The sequence below is a fragment of the Tupaia chinensis genome, unplaced genomic scaffold, assembly GCF_000334495.1.
Source record: "Tupaia chinensis unplaced genomic scaffold, TupChi_1.0 Scaffold000250_1, whole genome shotgun sequence".
NCBI classification, from domain to species: domain Eukaryota; kingdom Metazoa; phylum Chordata; class Mammalia; order Scandentia; family Tupaiidae; genus Tupaia; species Tupaia belangeri.
The window spans coordinates 2,761,183-2,775,225 of record NW_006159730.1 but is presented as its reverse complement, the minus strand read 5'-3'; the positions used below and the strand labels follow the sequence as shown (position 1 = coordinate 2,775,225).

General features: G+C 35.9%; 1 protein-coding gene across 6 annotated transcripts in view; it reads right to left on the bottom strand.

The window, feature by feature from the left end:
• The window catches only part of HERC4 (HECT and RLD domain containing E3 ubiquitin protein ligase 4), a 118,839-nt gene that overhangs the window by 51,309 nt on the left and 53,487 nt on the right, over nucleotides 1-14,043 (bottom strand). For all 6 annotated transcript variants that reach the window (XM_006148948.2, XM_006148950.2, XM_006148951.2 and 3 more), the window contains 6 exons: nucleotides 9,621-9,697; nucleotides 9,219-9,343; nucleotides 6,652-6,711; nucleotides 6,413-6,524; nucleotides 5,691-5,880; nucleotides 3,108-3,280 (listed from right to left, as the gene is read on the bottom strand). In XM_006148948.2, the coding sequence (XP_006149010.1) occupies nucleotides 3,108-3,280; nucleotides 5,691-5,880; nucleotides 6,413-6,524; nucleotides 6,652-6,711; nucleotides 9,219-9,343; nucleotides 9,621-9,697 (737 nt within the window). The remainder of the gene's footprint in view (nucleotides 1-3,107; nucleotides 3,281-5,690; nucleotides 5,881-6,412; nucleotides 6,525-6,651; nucleotides 6,712-9,218; nucleotides 9,344-9,620; nucleotides 9,698-14,043) is intronic.

The following is a 14,043-nucleotide window of genomic DNA, read 5'->3' as shown; positions in this document are numbered from 1 at the left end:
GAGGAGGAAGATGGGACATGGCAGAGGGTGGGGATGGGGAATCTAGGATGGCAAAACAAAAGGCAAGGTATGCAGGACACAAAAATTGGGACATCATTTGCTGAGAATATATATGTTGATGTGCTTGATTGAGCCAATGCACAGTGTATTTTGGATGGAAAATTCATATGTGTGTTGTGATGAGAAAAAAAAATTATAATAAAAAACAAAGTATAAAAAAAAAAAAGGAGAGAGAAGAGGATAAAGACAGCAGTGAACAATAGAGAGGCAGGATGTTAATGAGAAATAGATATGGTTTATTACCTGTTGATGATGACATGTATAGTATTCTCAACTGAACCGGTCTGGGAAGTATTTCATGATGGGTGAAGTCTTTTTAATAAGCAAAATGAGAAATAGTGATTGATTGTTTAAAAAAATTATAATAATAATTATTGGGAAAAGCATGGAAAAGATATTGAATGATAAAGCGGGGAGATTGATATCTCTGTATTGACTGACATGCATGGCATTCCCTTTTGAAAAAGCAATGGAAGTCAATGTAAAGTTATATGTAATCTAGTGTAATAGAAAGAAGATTATGATGATAATAAAATAAAAAAAAAATTTGTTCTTAAAATGTAAGTTAAAAAAAAAAAAAAAAAAAAAAGAAAGTCATACCAGTATCATACCGCTTTTGAATATGTAACAACTTCAAACAAGAGCAGTTTACTTATAACCCAATAAAGTCAAAAGTAAAGGTTTTCCAATGAAGTGATGGTAGTGATAGTAATTAAATCACTGCCTTATGAATGTATAATTAGTTACATATATCATCTAATTTAAACCATTTTGGAGGCCAGCAAGTAACACGGTGGTTAAGGCACTGGACTCCCACAGGGCCGACAGTGGTTCAAGTCCCAGATCTGGTGGCTTGCTTTCTTACTTTCCCCTTTCTCTCTCTCTCTAACCCTAGCCCAAATTTTAAAAAATAATAACAAATGAAATTAAAGAAAATAATTCTTAAAAAACAATGTTGGCAAACTACCAAGACTGATGTTTTAATCCTTACTTTACAGATAACTTTAATTTTATAAATAATTCTTCATTTGTATTTAGGATAAAAAGAAAGACCTGTTCAAAACCACATTGGTAGGAATCAGCACAGATGATATTAGAACCATGGTCTTTTGACTTCTATTCCAGAGCCCATAATATAATACAATATATTATCTGTGATCTAGACTATTTTAGATCTCAGGGATTAAAATAAAAAATAAACCCTCTTTTAAACATTACTATGTCTGCAACAGGGACTCTGGAAGTAGATTTAAATTTGTGTTTCAATTCTGTTACTTACTGGTTTATGACCTCTGACATTGCAATTCATTTCTGCAGTCTATAAAAAGGGGTAAAATACCAACTATACAAGGTGCAAGAAGTTAAATGAGCAATTCACATAAAGTATTCACATAAATGACATATAAAGAGGGGTTTCAATCCTGTCTGTTGTTAGCAAGCAATAAATGTCAGACTGTTTTGCCTTTCCTTTCAACTAATAAGAAGTTAGTACTAGTATCTAGCATGGCTCCATCAAAAAAGTCTCGAAACAGGGAACCTTATACTGTTCTTCCTCAGTAGAGATTGAGGGTCCTGAGCTAGGGTCAAATCCTCCCTTTAGTTATAAAAGAAAAAATGTCCACTTTCCTCTCCTTCTACTCTCCTACCTTTTTCTAGTGGTAAGACACAGCTAAGGAAAAAAGGTATGTTTTTAAAGACAGAATTAAAAATCAGCACATAAAGAAGTCAGACAGTGAGTAATTATTTGGAAACAGTTCAGCAGAGAAAGGATAGTTTCCTGAAAATGGTAGGAAAGAGACCAAAGGGAGGACTCTTGATCCTAATTTCTTGAATACTAAGCAAAAGCTACATAAAAAGGTAGAGACCCATTCCTTTAAGTTGGAAGATCCTCTTACTAATAGTTTACTGCAGACTCAGATCCTGTTATGCTGCAAGAAAGCCTTGTTCTAGGGAAAGGCAAACATAAGGATGACTTGTTTCCCAAAGAAACAAATGGCTATCATTTCTTCAATTATAATGAGAACAGAACTGAGTTGCTTTTCTAAGAATGTTGGGCATATTAAAGACAAAAAAAAAAGTAAATTCAGGAATTTATGTAATTCAGAAGGAACTCCATTAAAAAAAAAAAAAGGAAAATAACTTGTCCATAAGGTTCTTTCTTACACAGAACAGGACTATCTCCTATCTCTCTTAGTACTAGGTGAAGGGGTCTGAAAATGCAAAGAAGCTGTTATGGAGGGGACACTAAAGATTAAAAGTTCACGAGGGGTTTTTAATCTCTCTTTAGGTAGAAACATATGCTTCTCCCATAGGTCATGTCTCATCTAAATAGCAACTCGAGAATACCAAATGGCATAACAGAGATATACCTACCAACTGTCAGGGGTGACTCAAATCCATCTTTAATGAAACAGTTGAGACTCTATGTCTTCATATAACTTTGAACTGCTACAAAGGTAAAGGATACTATTTCTTACACTGAGAAGAAGGACAGGAAAGAACAATAGGCAAATTAATGAATCATGTATGTTCCAATTTCAAATTAGTTGTTTCAAATGAAACATTCTACTTTGATTGCAGTTATTAGTACCAAACAGGAAATGGACATCAGTTCAAAAGTTTATAATCACAGCTAGGACCTGTTTCTTAAATAGGATAACCACCTATAAATAACAAAAACCATTTAAACTAACAAGTTGTGTTCTTCACTAGAAAATAGAAGGAGTGTTCTATTGGGTTGGCAAAGTCATGACATACCTTTTCTATGCAAAAATGCGTCATGACTTTTCCAATAGACCAATAATTCATTAGTATGCTATTGTTCTGTCCAAATACAAACAGGTATAAATAAATGTCTAAAAAAGTCAAATATGATCAAAGCGCAAAAATGTAGATATATTACTTCTTTTTAAGTATAATTATCCCAGATTTCTATCATATAAATTTTATATGCCAATCTAAATCTGTACTATATTACTGTTAAATAAAACCATCAATATGTTAGTAGGAATGGGGAAAGAAGAAAATAAAGGAACTATTGGACATACCCTATGTAATATTTCTAAAACCTTTAATGCAGTATGAAGAAAACTGTTGAATACTCTTCTTTCAGAAGGGGGTTTTTTGATCTTGTAGAGTTTCAAAAGATGTACCACAACTTCCTTAAAAAGTTCTACTATCTTGAGGAATAGTGGAGGTTCTAGTACTGACCACCAGTTTTCTGTTATTAAAGGATGAACATGCAAATAAAATGAATTAAAAATTGACAATATTCAAACTCATACTGACTTTTCTAAAGCAGGGTTATTAAGTCTTTGGAAATTCCATAAAGATACACATAATACAATTACTTTATATAACATTTCTGAATTGATAGACCACCCCCTGCCCCACCAAACAAGTTATGGAACACTGCCCTAAGAGCTCTGGAAAGCAAAAATAAGGTATAAAAGGTCTATTAAATTTACATTTTTGGGTTTGCTAAATCATATTAAAAAGTACCACTATACCTAATATTAAAACCAGTTATTAAAAAGTATTTTGAAAATTAGAATTTTAAGTTCTTTTTTTTTTTTTTTTGAGAGTTTTTTGAGAGGTTTTTGCTATATAGGGTGTGTATGCTCACCAGAAAAACAGAGAGAAACAGAGAGATAGAAAGCAAGAAATCACCCCCCAGGGGGGCGGGGGGATGGCTACACTGCGATCCCTTCTCCTCTTGGAATCTTGGGCCTGCACGCACACGCGCCTGGCATGAGTTTAAGCCACTGGGTCCAGGACTCCAAACGCAGTCAACTAGATGGGAGTCCAGTGACACAGTCATTACGCTAACTGCTGGTTCCTAGAATTTTAAGTTTTAAACAAAACATACTTTAAAATTATATTGCTGGGGCCAGCAGGTGGCATGGTGGTTAAGGTGCTGGACTCACACATGGCTGACCACAGTTCAAGTCACAGATTGGTGGCTTACTTTCTCACTTTCTCTTTCTTTTTCTCTGATAAATTAAAAAATAATAAATTAAATAAATAATTCTTTTAAAAAACTATATTGCTATATTACTTAAGGATCTTTCTGAATTTTATCTCTCAATATAAGGTTAAAATATTGTGAAGCTATACCTTCTAAATGCAAAGTTCTCCAGATGCAAATACAGAAGCTGAACAATGAAAAGTATAACATGTCTGTCCTTCCTCACATTTGCTATTTGTAGTTACTAATTATAAATATTACAATCTTATAAAGAAAGAATAAAGCAAGTAGAAAGAATACAAAAACTTCTGACAACAGAGGAGCAATATTCTGAGTCCCTGCTTCACTTTTTTTTTTTTTTTTTTTTGAGAGAGATTTTCACTGTAGGGCACGTGCGCTCGCCAGACAGAGAGAGACATAGAGACAGAAAGCGAGAAATCACCCCCCGGGGGGATGGTCACGCCGCAATCCCTTCTCCTCCATTCTCCTCTCGGGTTCTTGGGCACGCACGCACACGCGCCCGGCGTGAGTTTTAAGCCACCGGGTCCGGGACGTGAACCGCGGTCGACTACGTGGGAGTCCAGCGACATAGCCATTACGCTAACTGCTGGTTCCCCCTGCTTCACTTTTCTATTTACTGGCTAATTCCCTCAGATGCCAGTATGCTATTTCTTGCTTGTTGCTTCCTCTACTTACTCCAGCCTTAAGCTTGAACTGATTTTAATACATTAATGTCTATATATTTCAGCTTCACATATCTAACAAATGCCATTAGAAAGCAAAGCACTGTGTTAAATGTAGCAAGCAAACTGTAAAACTGCAAGATCAGATGAGTGGTAAAAAATCATATACAAGTAGAGAATTAGAAATTAAGCATCAGGGAATTAGCAAGTAAAGGAAGCAAAAGGCAAAGGCTTGACATCAGAGTTTAAGAATTTAAAACCTCAGGGCCAGCAAGTGGCATGGTGGTTAAGGGCACTGGACTCCCACATGGCCGACCACGGTTCAAGTGTTGGACCTGGTGGCTTGCTTTCTTGCTTCCTCTCTCTCTCTGTCTCTCTCTGATCAAACTGGAGAATAATAATGATAATAATAAATAAAAGTTAAAATAAAATACCTCTAAAAAAAAAGAATTTAAAACCTACATTCGTTTATTCAGTTTTATTTATTCCATCACTCTGACGTCAATGAGGGAGAGAATTATGGGTAACAGTTTTTATCATTCCTGATACTGTCTCCTGTTATATTTGACTAATATTCTATACTTTACCTTCAATAACTCTTTTTTTTAATTAAGAATTATTTTATTTATTTATTTATTTATTTATTTTCATTTGACCAGAGGGAGACAGAGTGAGTAAGTGAGTGAAAGAGAAAGAGAGGGGCAGGGGAAAGTGAGAAAACAACCCGCCAGATCTGGGACCATGCGAGTCCAGAGCCCTTAACCACCATGCCACCATGCCCTGCCTTCAACAACTCTAACAACTAGAAATCAGATGAACAGAAAAATACAAAAAAAAAAGAAAAACAGGTTTGTTGTTCTCAAAGATAATGTCAAGTAAGCAAAATAGCACTATCTCAAATAGCAGAAAAGTAAAAAGTTATGAACATTTTCATTTAAAGAGAAAGGTTTCAAAAGAAAAAAAAATATTTAAATTCTTACCGAGTACTTTTAGTGGTGCCTTTTCTAAGTTCACAAGAGCTGTACCAAAGGGAATTGCTATTGTTGTGAAATTGTTGGAATCACTCATCAGGGGACATTCTGGTAGAGTAAGATAAAACCTCAATGCTTCAACATCAGGTAAGGAGCTAGTCAGTTTAGGAATAAGATTCTTTTCCAAACTAGCTGCCACCTATATTTTGACAAAAAGTGAAATCTACTTCATTTAAAATGAATGCACTTTCAAGGGAAAGAAAAATAAATAAATAAAAAAAGAAAGGGAAGAAAAAAGAAAATCTTGCACTATAGAGCAAAACAGGAAATAATGAAAAAAAGGAAGATAATTATCTTAGAATTAATATACTTTGGAGCATAATAAAAATTAATACCTAAGCAATGCTAAGAAAATTTTTAAATTTTGTGAGCAAGTCTTAATTTAAATTTTCTGCATGCATAGCTATACAGAGACTTAATCAACATGACAACATTAAATTCAGGGTCTGCTACAAATATCTGAAAAAATTTACAGAACTTTGACAGCTAAATTACAAATGCTTTAAAATAAAATCTTATTTTAATTCTTATATTAGTGTATTTAATAAAATTATACAAAGTACATCATAATGAAGAGTCTATGAAACTAAAAATTAGGCTTATAAACATAAAATAACATGGAACAAAAAACCCAACAGCTAAATAAGTGTAAGATACTTTAAAAAACAAACCTGCTGAGATATCTGAGGATGATCAGGTTGAATAAGTTTGTGGAACAAAAGCCTAGCAGCATTCATATCAACCCCTGAAAACCTGGTACCTGTTCTATAGTGATCATCATTACTAAAAAAAAAAAAAAAGAACACACACACACAAAAGAGAGTAAAAAATAACATTTAAAATTCATTTCACTTCTTATTTAGTATAATAAATTTGGAAATTTGTAGCTTAGTAAGGAATTGCCATTTACCTAACAGCTAAAAAGCTTCCATTTAGGCAACCAGAAGAAGAAAATGTTCCATCTATTTCACTAAAAAGAAATTTAAAAATCAAAATTACAAAAGAGAAAATTAACTATTTATCTAATATTAATTGCTACAGGATACTCCTATAAACATCTAATTACCAAATCAAATTACTTAAATGACTAAGATTGACTAAATATGTGATAAATGTATTAATCACTTTTTCTCCTAGACTTTCTCAAGTACTACTTTTCATCTCTAATTTATCAAATGAATATAAGTTATTTAGAAATCCATCTTTAAAATCCCATATGGTGGTAAATCTGATTTAGAATGTTATTTTGTGAAGCCTTCTCTTTGGAATTTTCAGAAATATTTTAGTTTGGGAAAATAATCTAGAATAACGGAACAGCTTTTTACATATAAACCCGCATCCTGAATACCAGACCAACAAAAAACAAACCAACAAACAAAATGTTAAGTACTAGGGCTGATCTCATAGTGCAACAATTAAGTGCTGTTTAGAGGGCACTGGATCACACAAAGTCAACTGTGGTTTGAATCACAACCCTGAAGTTTTGACAAACACGCTGGTACATGTGCATGTGTGCCCAAAATCTTGATGGGGTAGACAAATGAAGAAAAAAGGAACTGCAGAATGACCACGCCACACAGGGAGGTACCTGCATTCTCTACATGCACCTTCTGGCAACTGAAAGAGGAAAAAAACTTACAAACTAAACAACTTCATCTATAAGGAAGATATCAAGAAAGAAGTATTGTAATACACAAGTCTTGCAAGGAGTGTAAAAGTTTAGTCATCATTAAGAAGCCTGAGGGGCACCAGCAGGTGGGGTAGTGGTTAAGTTGCTAGACTCCCTCATGGTTGAGTACGGTTTGAGTCCCAGAACTGGTGGCTTGGAAAACATGCCAGGTGCATGTGCATGTGTGCCCAAAATCCCAAGGGGAAAAAGAAGGCGAAGGGGCTATAAGTGGCCATCCCCTTCAGGGGTGATTTCTCACTTTCCCTCGCTCTGTGTCTCTTTGGCCAGTAAATGCACATACCTAAAAACTTTAAAAAATAAACTAACAACAGCTGTAGGAACATTATTTTTTTTTAAAGTTTATTCTCCATGAGAGAGAAAGAGAGCACACAAACACACACCACAAAGCATCCCAATAGAGATCCAGTGTCACAATCCACCCCAGGTTTAGCCAGCTCTGGATCATAAGCACATGTGTGCCAGGCCCCAGGAAGGTCTCTGGATAGGAACCTGGACCTTTCCCAGGTGCTTAAACATTGGAGAATGTACAGTATATTTCTGCCCCACCATCAAGCCCCTATGTAATATATAATTTTGTTTTTAAAGAGAGAGATTTGGGGCTAGCAGGTGTTAGAGTGGTTAAGGCCTGGACTCCCACAGGCCTGGACTCCCAGACCTGGTGGCTTGCCTTCTCACTCTTTCTCTCTGTCTTTCTCTGTCTCTGGTGAATTAAAATAATAACAATAAGTAAATAATATTTTAAAAATAAAAAAAGAGATGTTTGCTATCGGGCATGTGCGCTCACCAGAAAGACAAAAAGTGAGAAATCACTCCCCCCCTCCAAGGGGGATGGCCACACCATAATCCCTTCTCCATTCTCCTCTTGGTATCCTGGGCATGTATGCACATATGCCTGGATGAGTTATAAGCCACTGGGTCCAGGACTTGAACTGCAATTGACTACATGGGAGTCCAGTGACATAACCATTACACTGTCTGCTGGTCTCTATACACATAATTTTAATTTGCCAGAGGATGCAAGTACTTTCCAGAGAGAAAGAAAAACAGGAAGAGGGGGAGAACGAGAAAGTACCCTCCTCCAACTGGGGCATGGTCACATCACAATCCCTTCTCTTCCATCTTGTTGGGATTTGGAAGGCGCGCACACACATATGGCATGTTTTTCAAGCCAATGAGGCTGGTATTTATTTTTCTTTCTTTCTTTTTTTGGAGAGGTTTTTGCCATAGGGTGCATGCACTCACCAGAAAAAGAGACAGAGAGACAGAAAGCGAGAAATCACCCCCTGGGGGAATGGCTATGCCGCAATCCCTTCTCCTCCATTCTCCTCTCGGGATCTTGGGCACACATGCACAGGCACCTGGTGTGAGTTTAAGCCACCAAGTCCAGGACTCAAATCGCAGTTGGCTAAGTGGGAGTCCAGCGACACAGCCACTACGCCAACTGCTGGTCCCTAGGGCCAATATTTAAACCACATGGTCAGTCATGTGTGAACCATCTTTCTTAACCACCAGGCCACAGAGCTGGTCCTATTTAATATTTTATATTATTATTTAACATATCTTTATGTGTATGAAAAAAATGCAATTTATGCAAATTTAAATAGCTATCTTTTAAAATACTAATTTTATGAAAATTCTTGACAGTAAAACTTTTATATATAAACTGTTTGATGAGTGATATTCGATGATATATACATATTTAAACAGATATCCCTAGAGTAAAGGTTGCTTTATCATAAGGTTATGAGGTTGTATTTGTCTTTGTATAGATACAATCTTATTCTTACTTGGCTATCTCCACAGGAAACCTTCCAGAGGGGTAGCTCAACCATTTTTGAATTAGAGTTTCATTCACTGTCCAGATCTGCTTTGTAGGATCAGGACATCTAAAGTCATCTGGTGGCCCACAGTTCTAAATTTTAAAATAAAAAAACTGGTCAGAAGTTAGAGATATTACAAAAATTGAAAACCAAGAACCTCTACTATGCTTTAAAAAAAAAAAAAATCAATTTCACTAAAAACCTGAAACAAAAACTTATCATACAGATCAGGAAAAAATTTATTCTATAACCTTGAGGGAAAAAATTTAAAGTAATTACTTTGCAACATACAAAGAATATTAATACAGGTTTTAAGAATTGCCCAAAATTATCTGACCTGAGTAATTACTTTTATTTCTGTATTATTACCTGGGGACTAGCATAATGTGAAAAGCTTTGATCTCCACCTGAGAAAATTCTTTTTACACAGAAATATTCTTCAGAATCTGCAATAAAAACAAAATATAAAAAATTAGAATCCAAGATTTATATCATGTTTCAGCGCATCAGACATGCTGCTGCATTTTCTCTTAATAACGTACTCTCATTCATGGATTCTGTGATAGAAAATGAATTGGGGAGACAGAAGATGGTGTGGGGTTAAGGTGGCTAGATCCCATATACCTGACTATGCAGTTTGAATTCCAGACCTGGCAGCCTGAAAATCAGACCGGGTGCATGTGCATGCATGCCTAAAATCCCAAGAGGAGAATGGAGGAAAACGAATTGTAGTGTGGCCATCCTCCCCAGGCGGGTGATTTCTCACTCCCCTCTCCCCTGTCCCTGTCTCTCTCCAGTAAGTTTGCAAGCCCTATAACAAAAAAACAAAACAGCAACAACAGAAACCAAGAAAGAAAATGGGGACCAGCAGGTGGTGTAATGGGTATGTCACTGGACTCTCGCAGAGCCGACCATGGTTCAAGTCCCAGACCCACTGGCTTAAACTCACACTGGGCAAGTCTACATGTGTACCCAAAATCCTGATAGGAGAATGGAGAAGGGACTGCAGCATGACCATCTCCCCTGGAGGGTGAGTTCTTGCTGTTTCTCTGACTAGTGCACATGCCCTATTGCTAAAGAAGGAAGGAAGGGAGGAAGGGAGGAAGAAAACAAACGTGTCTGGACATCCTTTGACTTCCAACTTTGAACAAGAATTTGCCCTTAACAAATGCCCAAGCAGTAGAAACACATTTGAGCACCTATGATTTGGGGGGACAGCCAGTGACATGGTAGTTAAGGCAGATAAGACTCCATATGTCCCACTGCACCGTTTGAGTCCTGGACCCAGCGACTTGAAAAACATATTAGACACATGTGCATGTGTGTCCAAAATCCAGAAAGGAAGGAAAAAATGGAAGAAAAGAGACTGGCTCTATTACCCTCCTCTAGCCCAGAGGCATAATTTAAGAAAAGAAAAAAAAGACTTTGAATACTCTGATGGCTGTTGGAGATGAGCCTGATCAAATGACATAAATAAAATGATGCTAAAAACATAAGTAGCAATGCTTTTCTTCAAGACTGCACAAAGTAAATAGCATCTTCTATTCTATGTATATTTCACTTTAAACTGAAGATATAAAAATAGAGAGAAAATTATAAAAAATAGCTTAGAAGATAATAAAATTAACAATATTCCTTTTTAAAGAATTATTTAATTTTATTAATTATTGTTATTAGTTTTAATTTGCTTTAGGGCACTTGTGTGTGTGCACTAGAGAAAGAAAGAGAGCAAGCTGCCAGGTCTGGTACTTGAACTGCAACTGACCATGTGGGTTGGGTTGCATCTCAACCATCTCACCATCTGCTGGCCCTGATAATATTCATCCTTAAAAAGAAAGGCAACAAGGTATGACCAGTCTAGTTCACATCTATGCTAATGGTTATTTAACTTCACTGCTGATATTCATATCTTCTATGACAGTGGCTCTCAAAGAAGGAAGTACTTTACACTTACAGAGTTTTATAAAAGCATATATGTCTAGGCTGGATTTACTGAATCTCTTTACTTGATTTACTTGGCGTGTTATATATGTACTAGATCTTGGGATTATCAACTAATGTCACTGAGTTCTTTGAAAATGGGTTTAATCACATTATCTTTTAAAATATTTTACTTAAAATCTTTTAATAATAGCATGTTTTGCATACCACACATTCAGTTTCTCTGGTCAGTCATATTATTATTATTGTGAACCTTCAAAAGGCCATTATCTCTTGATAATTATCAGCAACAAATTAGCCAGTCTTTTTTTTTTTTTTTTTAGAGATTTTTGTTACAGGGTGATTTATTTTTTACGATAGGGTTTTTTTTTTTTGTTTGTTTTTTTGAGAGTGATTTTTGCTATAGAGATTTTTCCATGTGCTTGCCGGAGAGACAGAAAGTGGGAAATCACCCCTCAGGGCGATGGCCATGCCACAATCCCTTCTCTAATCACCTTTCAGGATCTTGGGCATGCACACAGATGGGACTAGTGTGAGTTTTAAGCTGCTGGGTCTGGGACTCAAACCACAGTCGACTATGTGGGAGTCCAGCAATGTAATCGTTATGCCATCTGCTGATCCTGTTAAAATATCTTTGATATTATTCTCATTATTTTTTGTTATTTCTATAATATATGTTGTAATAGTGCCTGCTTCTTTACTGATTTTATTTATCTGGTTGCTTTCTGTTTTTCTTGGTTAGTCTAACAAGTGGCTTGTCAATTTTATTCATGGTCTCAAAAAAACTGCTTTCTGTTTCATTGATTTTTTTGTACTGTCTTTTATTACCAATTTCATTTATTTCTGCTCTAATCTCTATTATTTCTATTCTTCTAGTACTTTTTTTCTTTTTGTTGCTTTTCTGATTCCTTCAGAAACATCATTAGGTTATTTATTTGCTTTTTCTGTATTTTCCTTGTGTATACTAATAGCCATAAACTTATCACTTAGGACTGCTTTTGCTGTGTTCCAAAGATTATGGAGACTTGTGTGTTTGTTATCACTGTTTTCCAGAAATTTTTGAGTTTCGCTCTTAATTTCTTCCATAATTTTGAAGTCATTCAAGAGCAAACTGTTTAGATTCCATGCTGTTCTTGCCTTTTCCCCCCATATCCCTTCAGCCAATCTGTGTCTTTTAATTGGGAAATTTAATCCACTAACATTCAATGTTATCAATATGTGTAAATGTATCCCTGTTTTTTGTGTATTCTTATTTCTATTTATCTCCCTTTTGTCTTCTTGACATAGTATTCCCCTATTTCTTTTTTTAAAGAATTTTTATTTTATTATTCATCTTCAATTTAACCAGAGACACACAGAGACAGAGAGAGAGGGAGAGAGAAAAAGCAAGCTGCCAGGTCCAGGATCAAACTGCGGTTGCCTATGTGGGAGAAGAGTGCCTTAACCACCATACCACCTGATGTCCCCATTCCCCCAACTATTTCTTAAGCAGGTCTAGTTTTGGTGAATTCTTTCAGTTTTTGTTTATCTGGGAATGTGTCTCTCCTTCCCTTTAAAAGATTAATCTTGCCAGAAATAGTGTGCTTGACTGAAAATTTTATTCTCTCAGGATTTCACATATCTTCCCATTCCTTCCGTGCCTGCACTATTTCTTTTGAGAGGTCTGAAGGTAGTCTGATGGGGTATTTTTTATGAGCAAATTGATGCTTCTCTCTTGTCATTTTTACAATGCTGTCTTTGACTTTTGCCAATTTGGCTTTGATGTACCTTGGGGAGAATCTTCTTGCATAGAATCTATCTGGTGTTCTTTGGATCTGGATGTCTGCATGTCTCTAGATTTGAAAAAGTTTTCAGACAGTATTTTATAAAAGAGGTTGTCTATGCCTTTATCTATCTCTTTACCTTCTGGAATACCCATTATGCATTTATTTGGCCACTTAATGGTATCTAAAATTTTCTGCATATTGTCATATTTTTAAAGATTATTTTTTTCATTATTTTTGGTTGTTTGGACCAAGCACAGGGTTTGTTTTCAAGGCAAGAGATTTTTACTCTGTATCATCTAATGTGCCATTAATAATTTTGAGAGATACTTATATTTCCTGTGTTATATTCTCCATCTCCAGCAGTTCTGTTTAATTCTTTCAGGTATCCATCTCTTCAGAGAGTTCCTCCTTCATGTCATAGAATGATTTTTCTTTCCTGGAATTGAATGTTCTCTTCATTGAACTTTTTTAAAGAATTATTTTATTTTATTCTTATTGTCATGATTTTTTTGTTTGTTTTAGAATTGTTTTTATTTAAACTTAATTTTTTTTTGAGAGGTATTTTCTATAGGGTGCATGCACTCGCCAGAAAGAGAGACAAAAAGCAACACCCCACCTCCCACCCCGGGGGATGGCCACACCGCAATCACTTCTCCATTCTCCTCTCAGGATCTTGAGCACACACGCACATGTGCCCAGCATGAGTTTAAGCCATCCAGTCCAGGACTTGAACCCCAGCTGGCTACATGGGAGCCCACCAACATAGCCATTACACCAACTGCTGGTCCCTAAACTTCATTTACTATTATTATTATTTACTTTCTAGTCATATCAGACACACAGAGAGAGGGAAAGTGAGAAAGCAAGCAACTAAGTCCAGGATTTGAACACTGGTTGGCCATGTGGGAGTTCAGTGCCCTTAACCATCATGCCACCTGCTGGCTCCATTATTATTTGTTTAATTAGACCAGAGAGAGAAAGGGAAAGTAGGAAAACAAGCCTTTAGGTCCAGGGCTTGAATGGTGGTCAGCACCTTAACCACCACACCACCTGCCAGCCCCTCATTCAGTCTTTTTATTGATGAA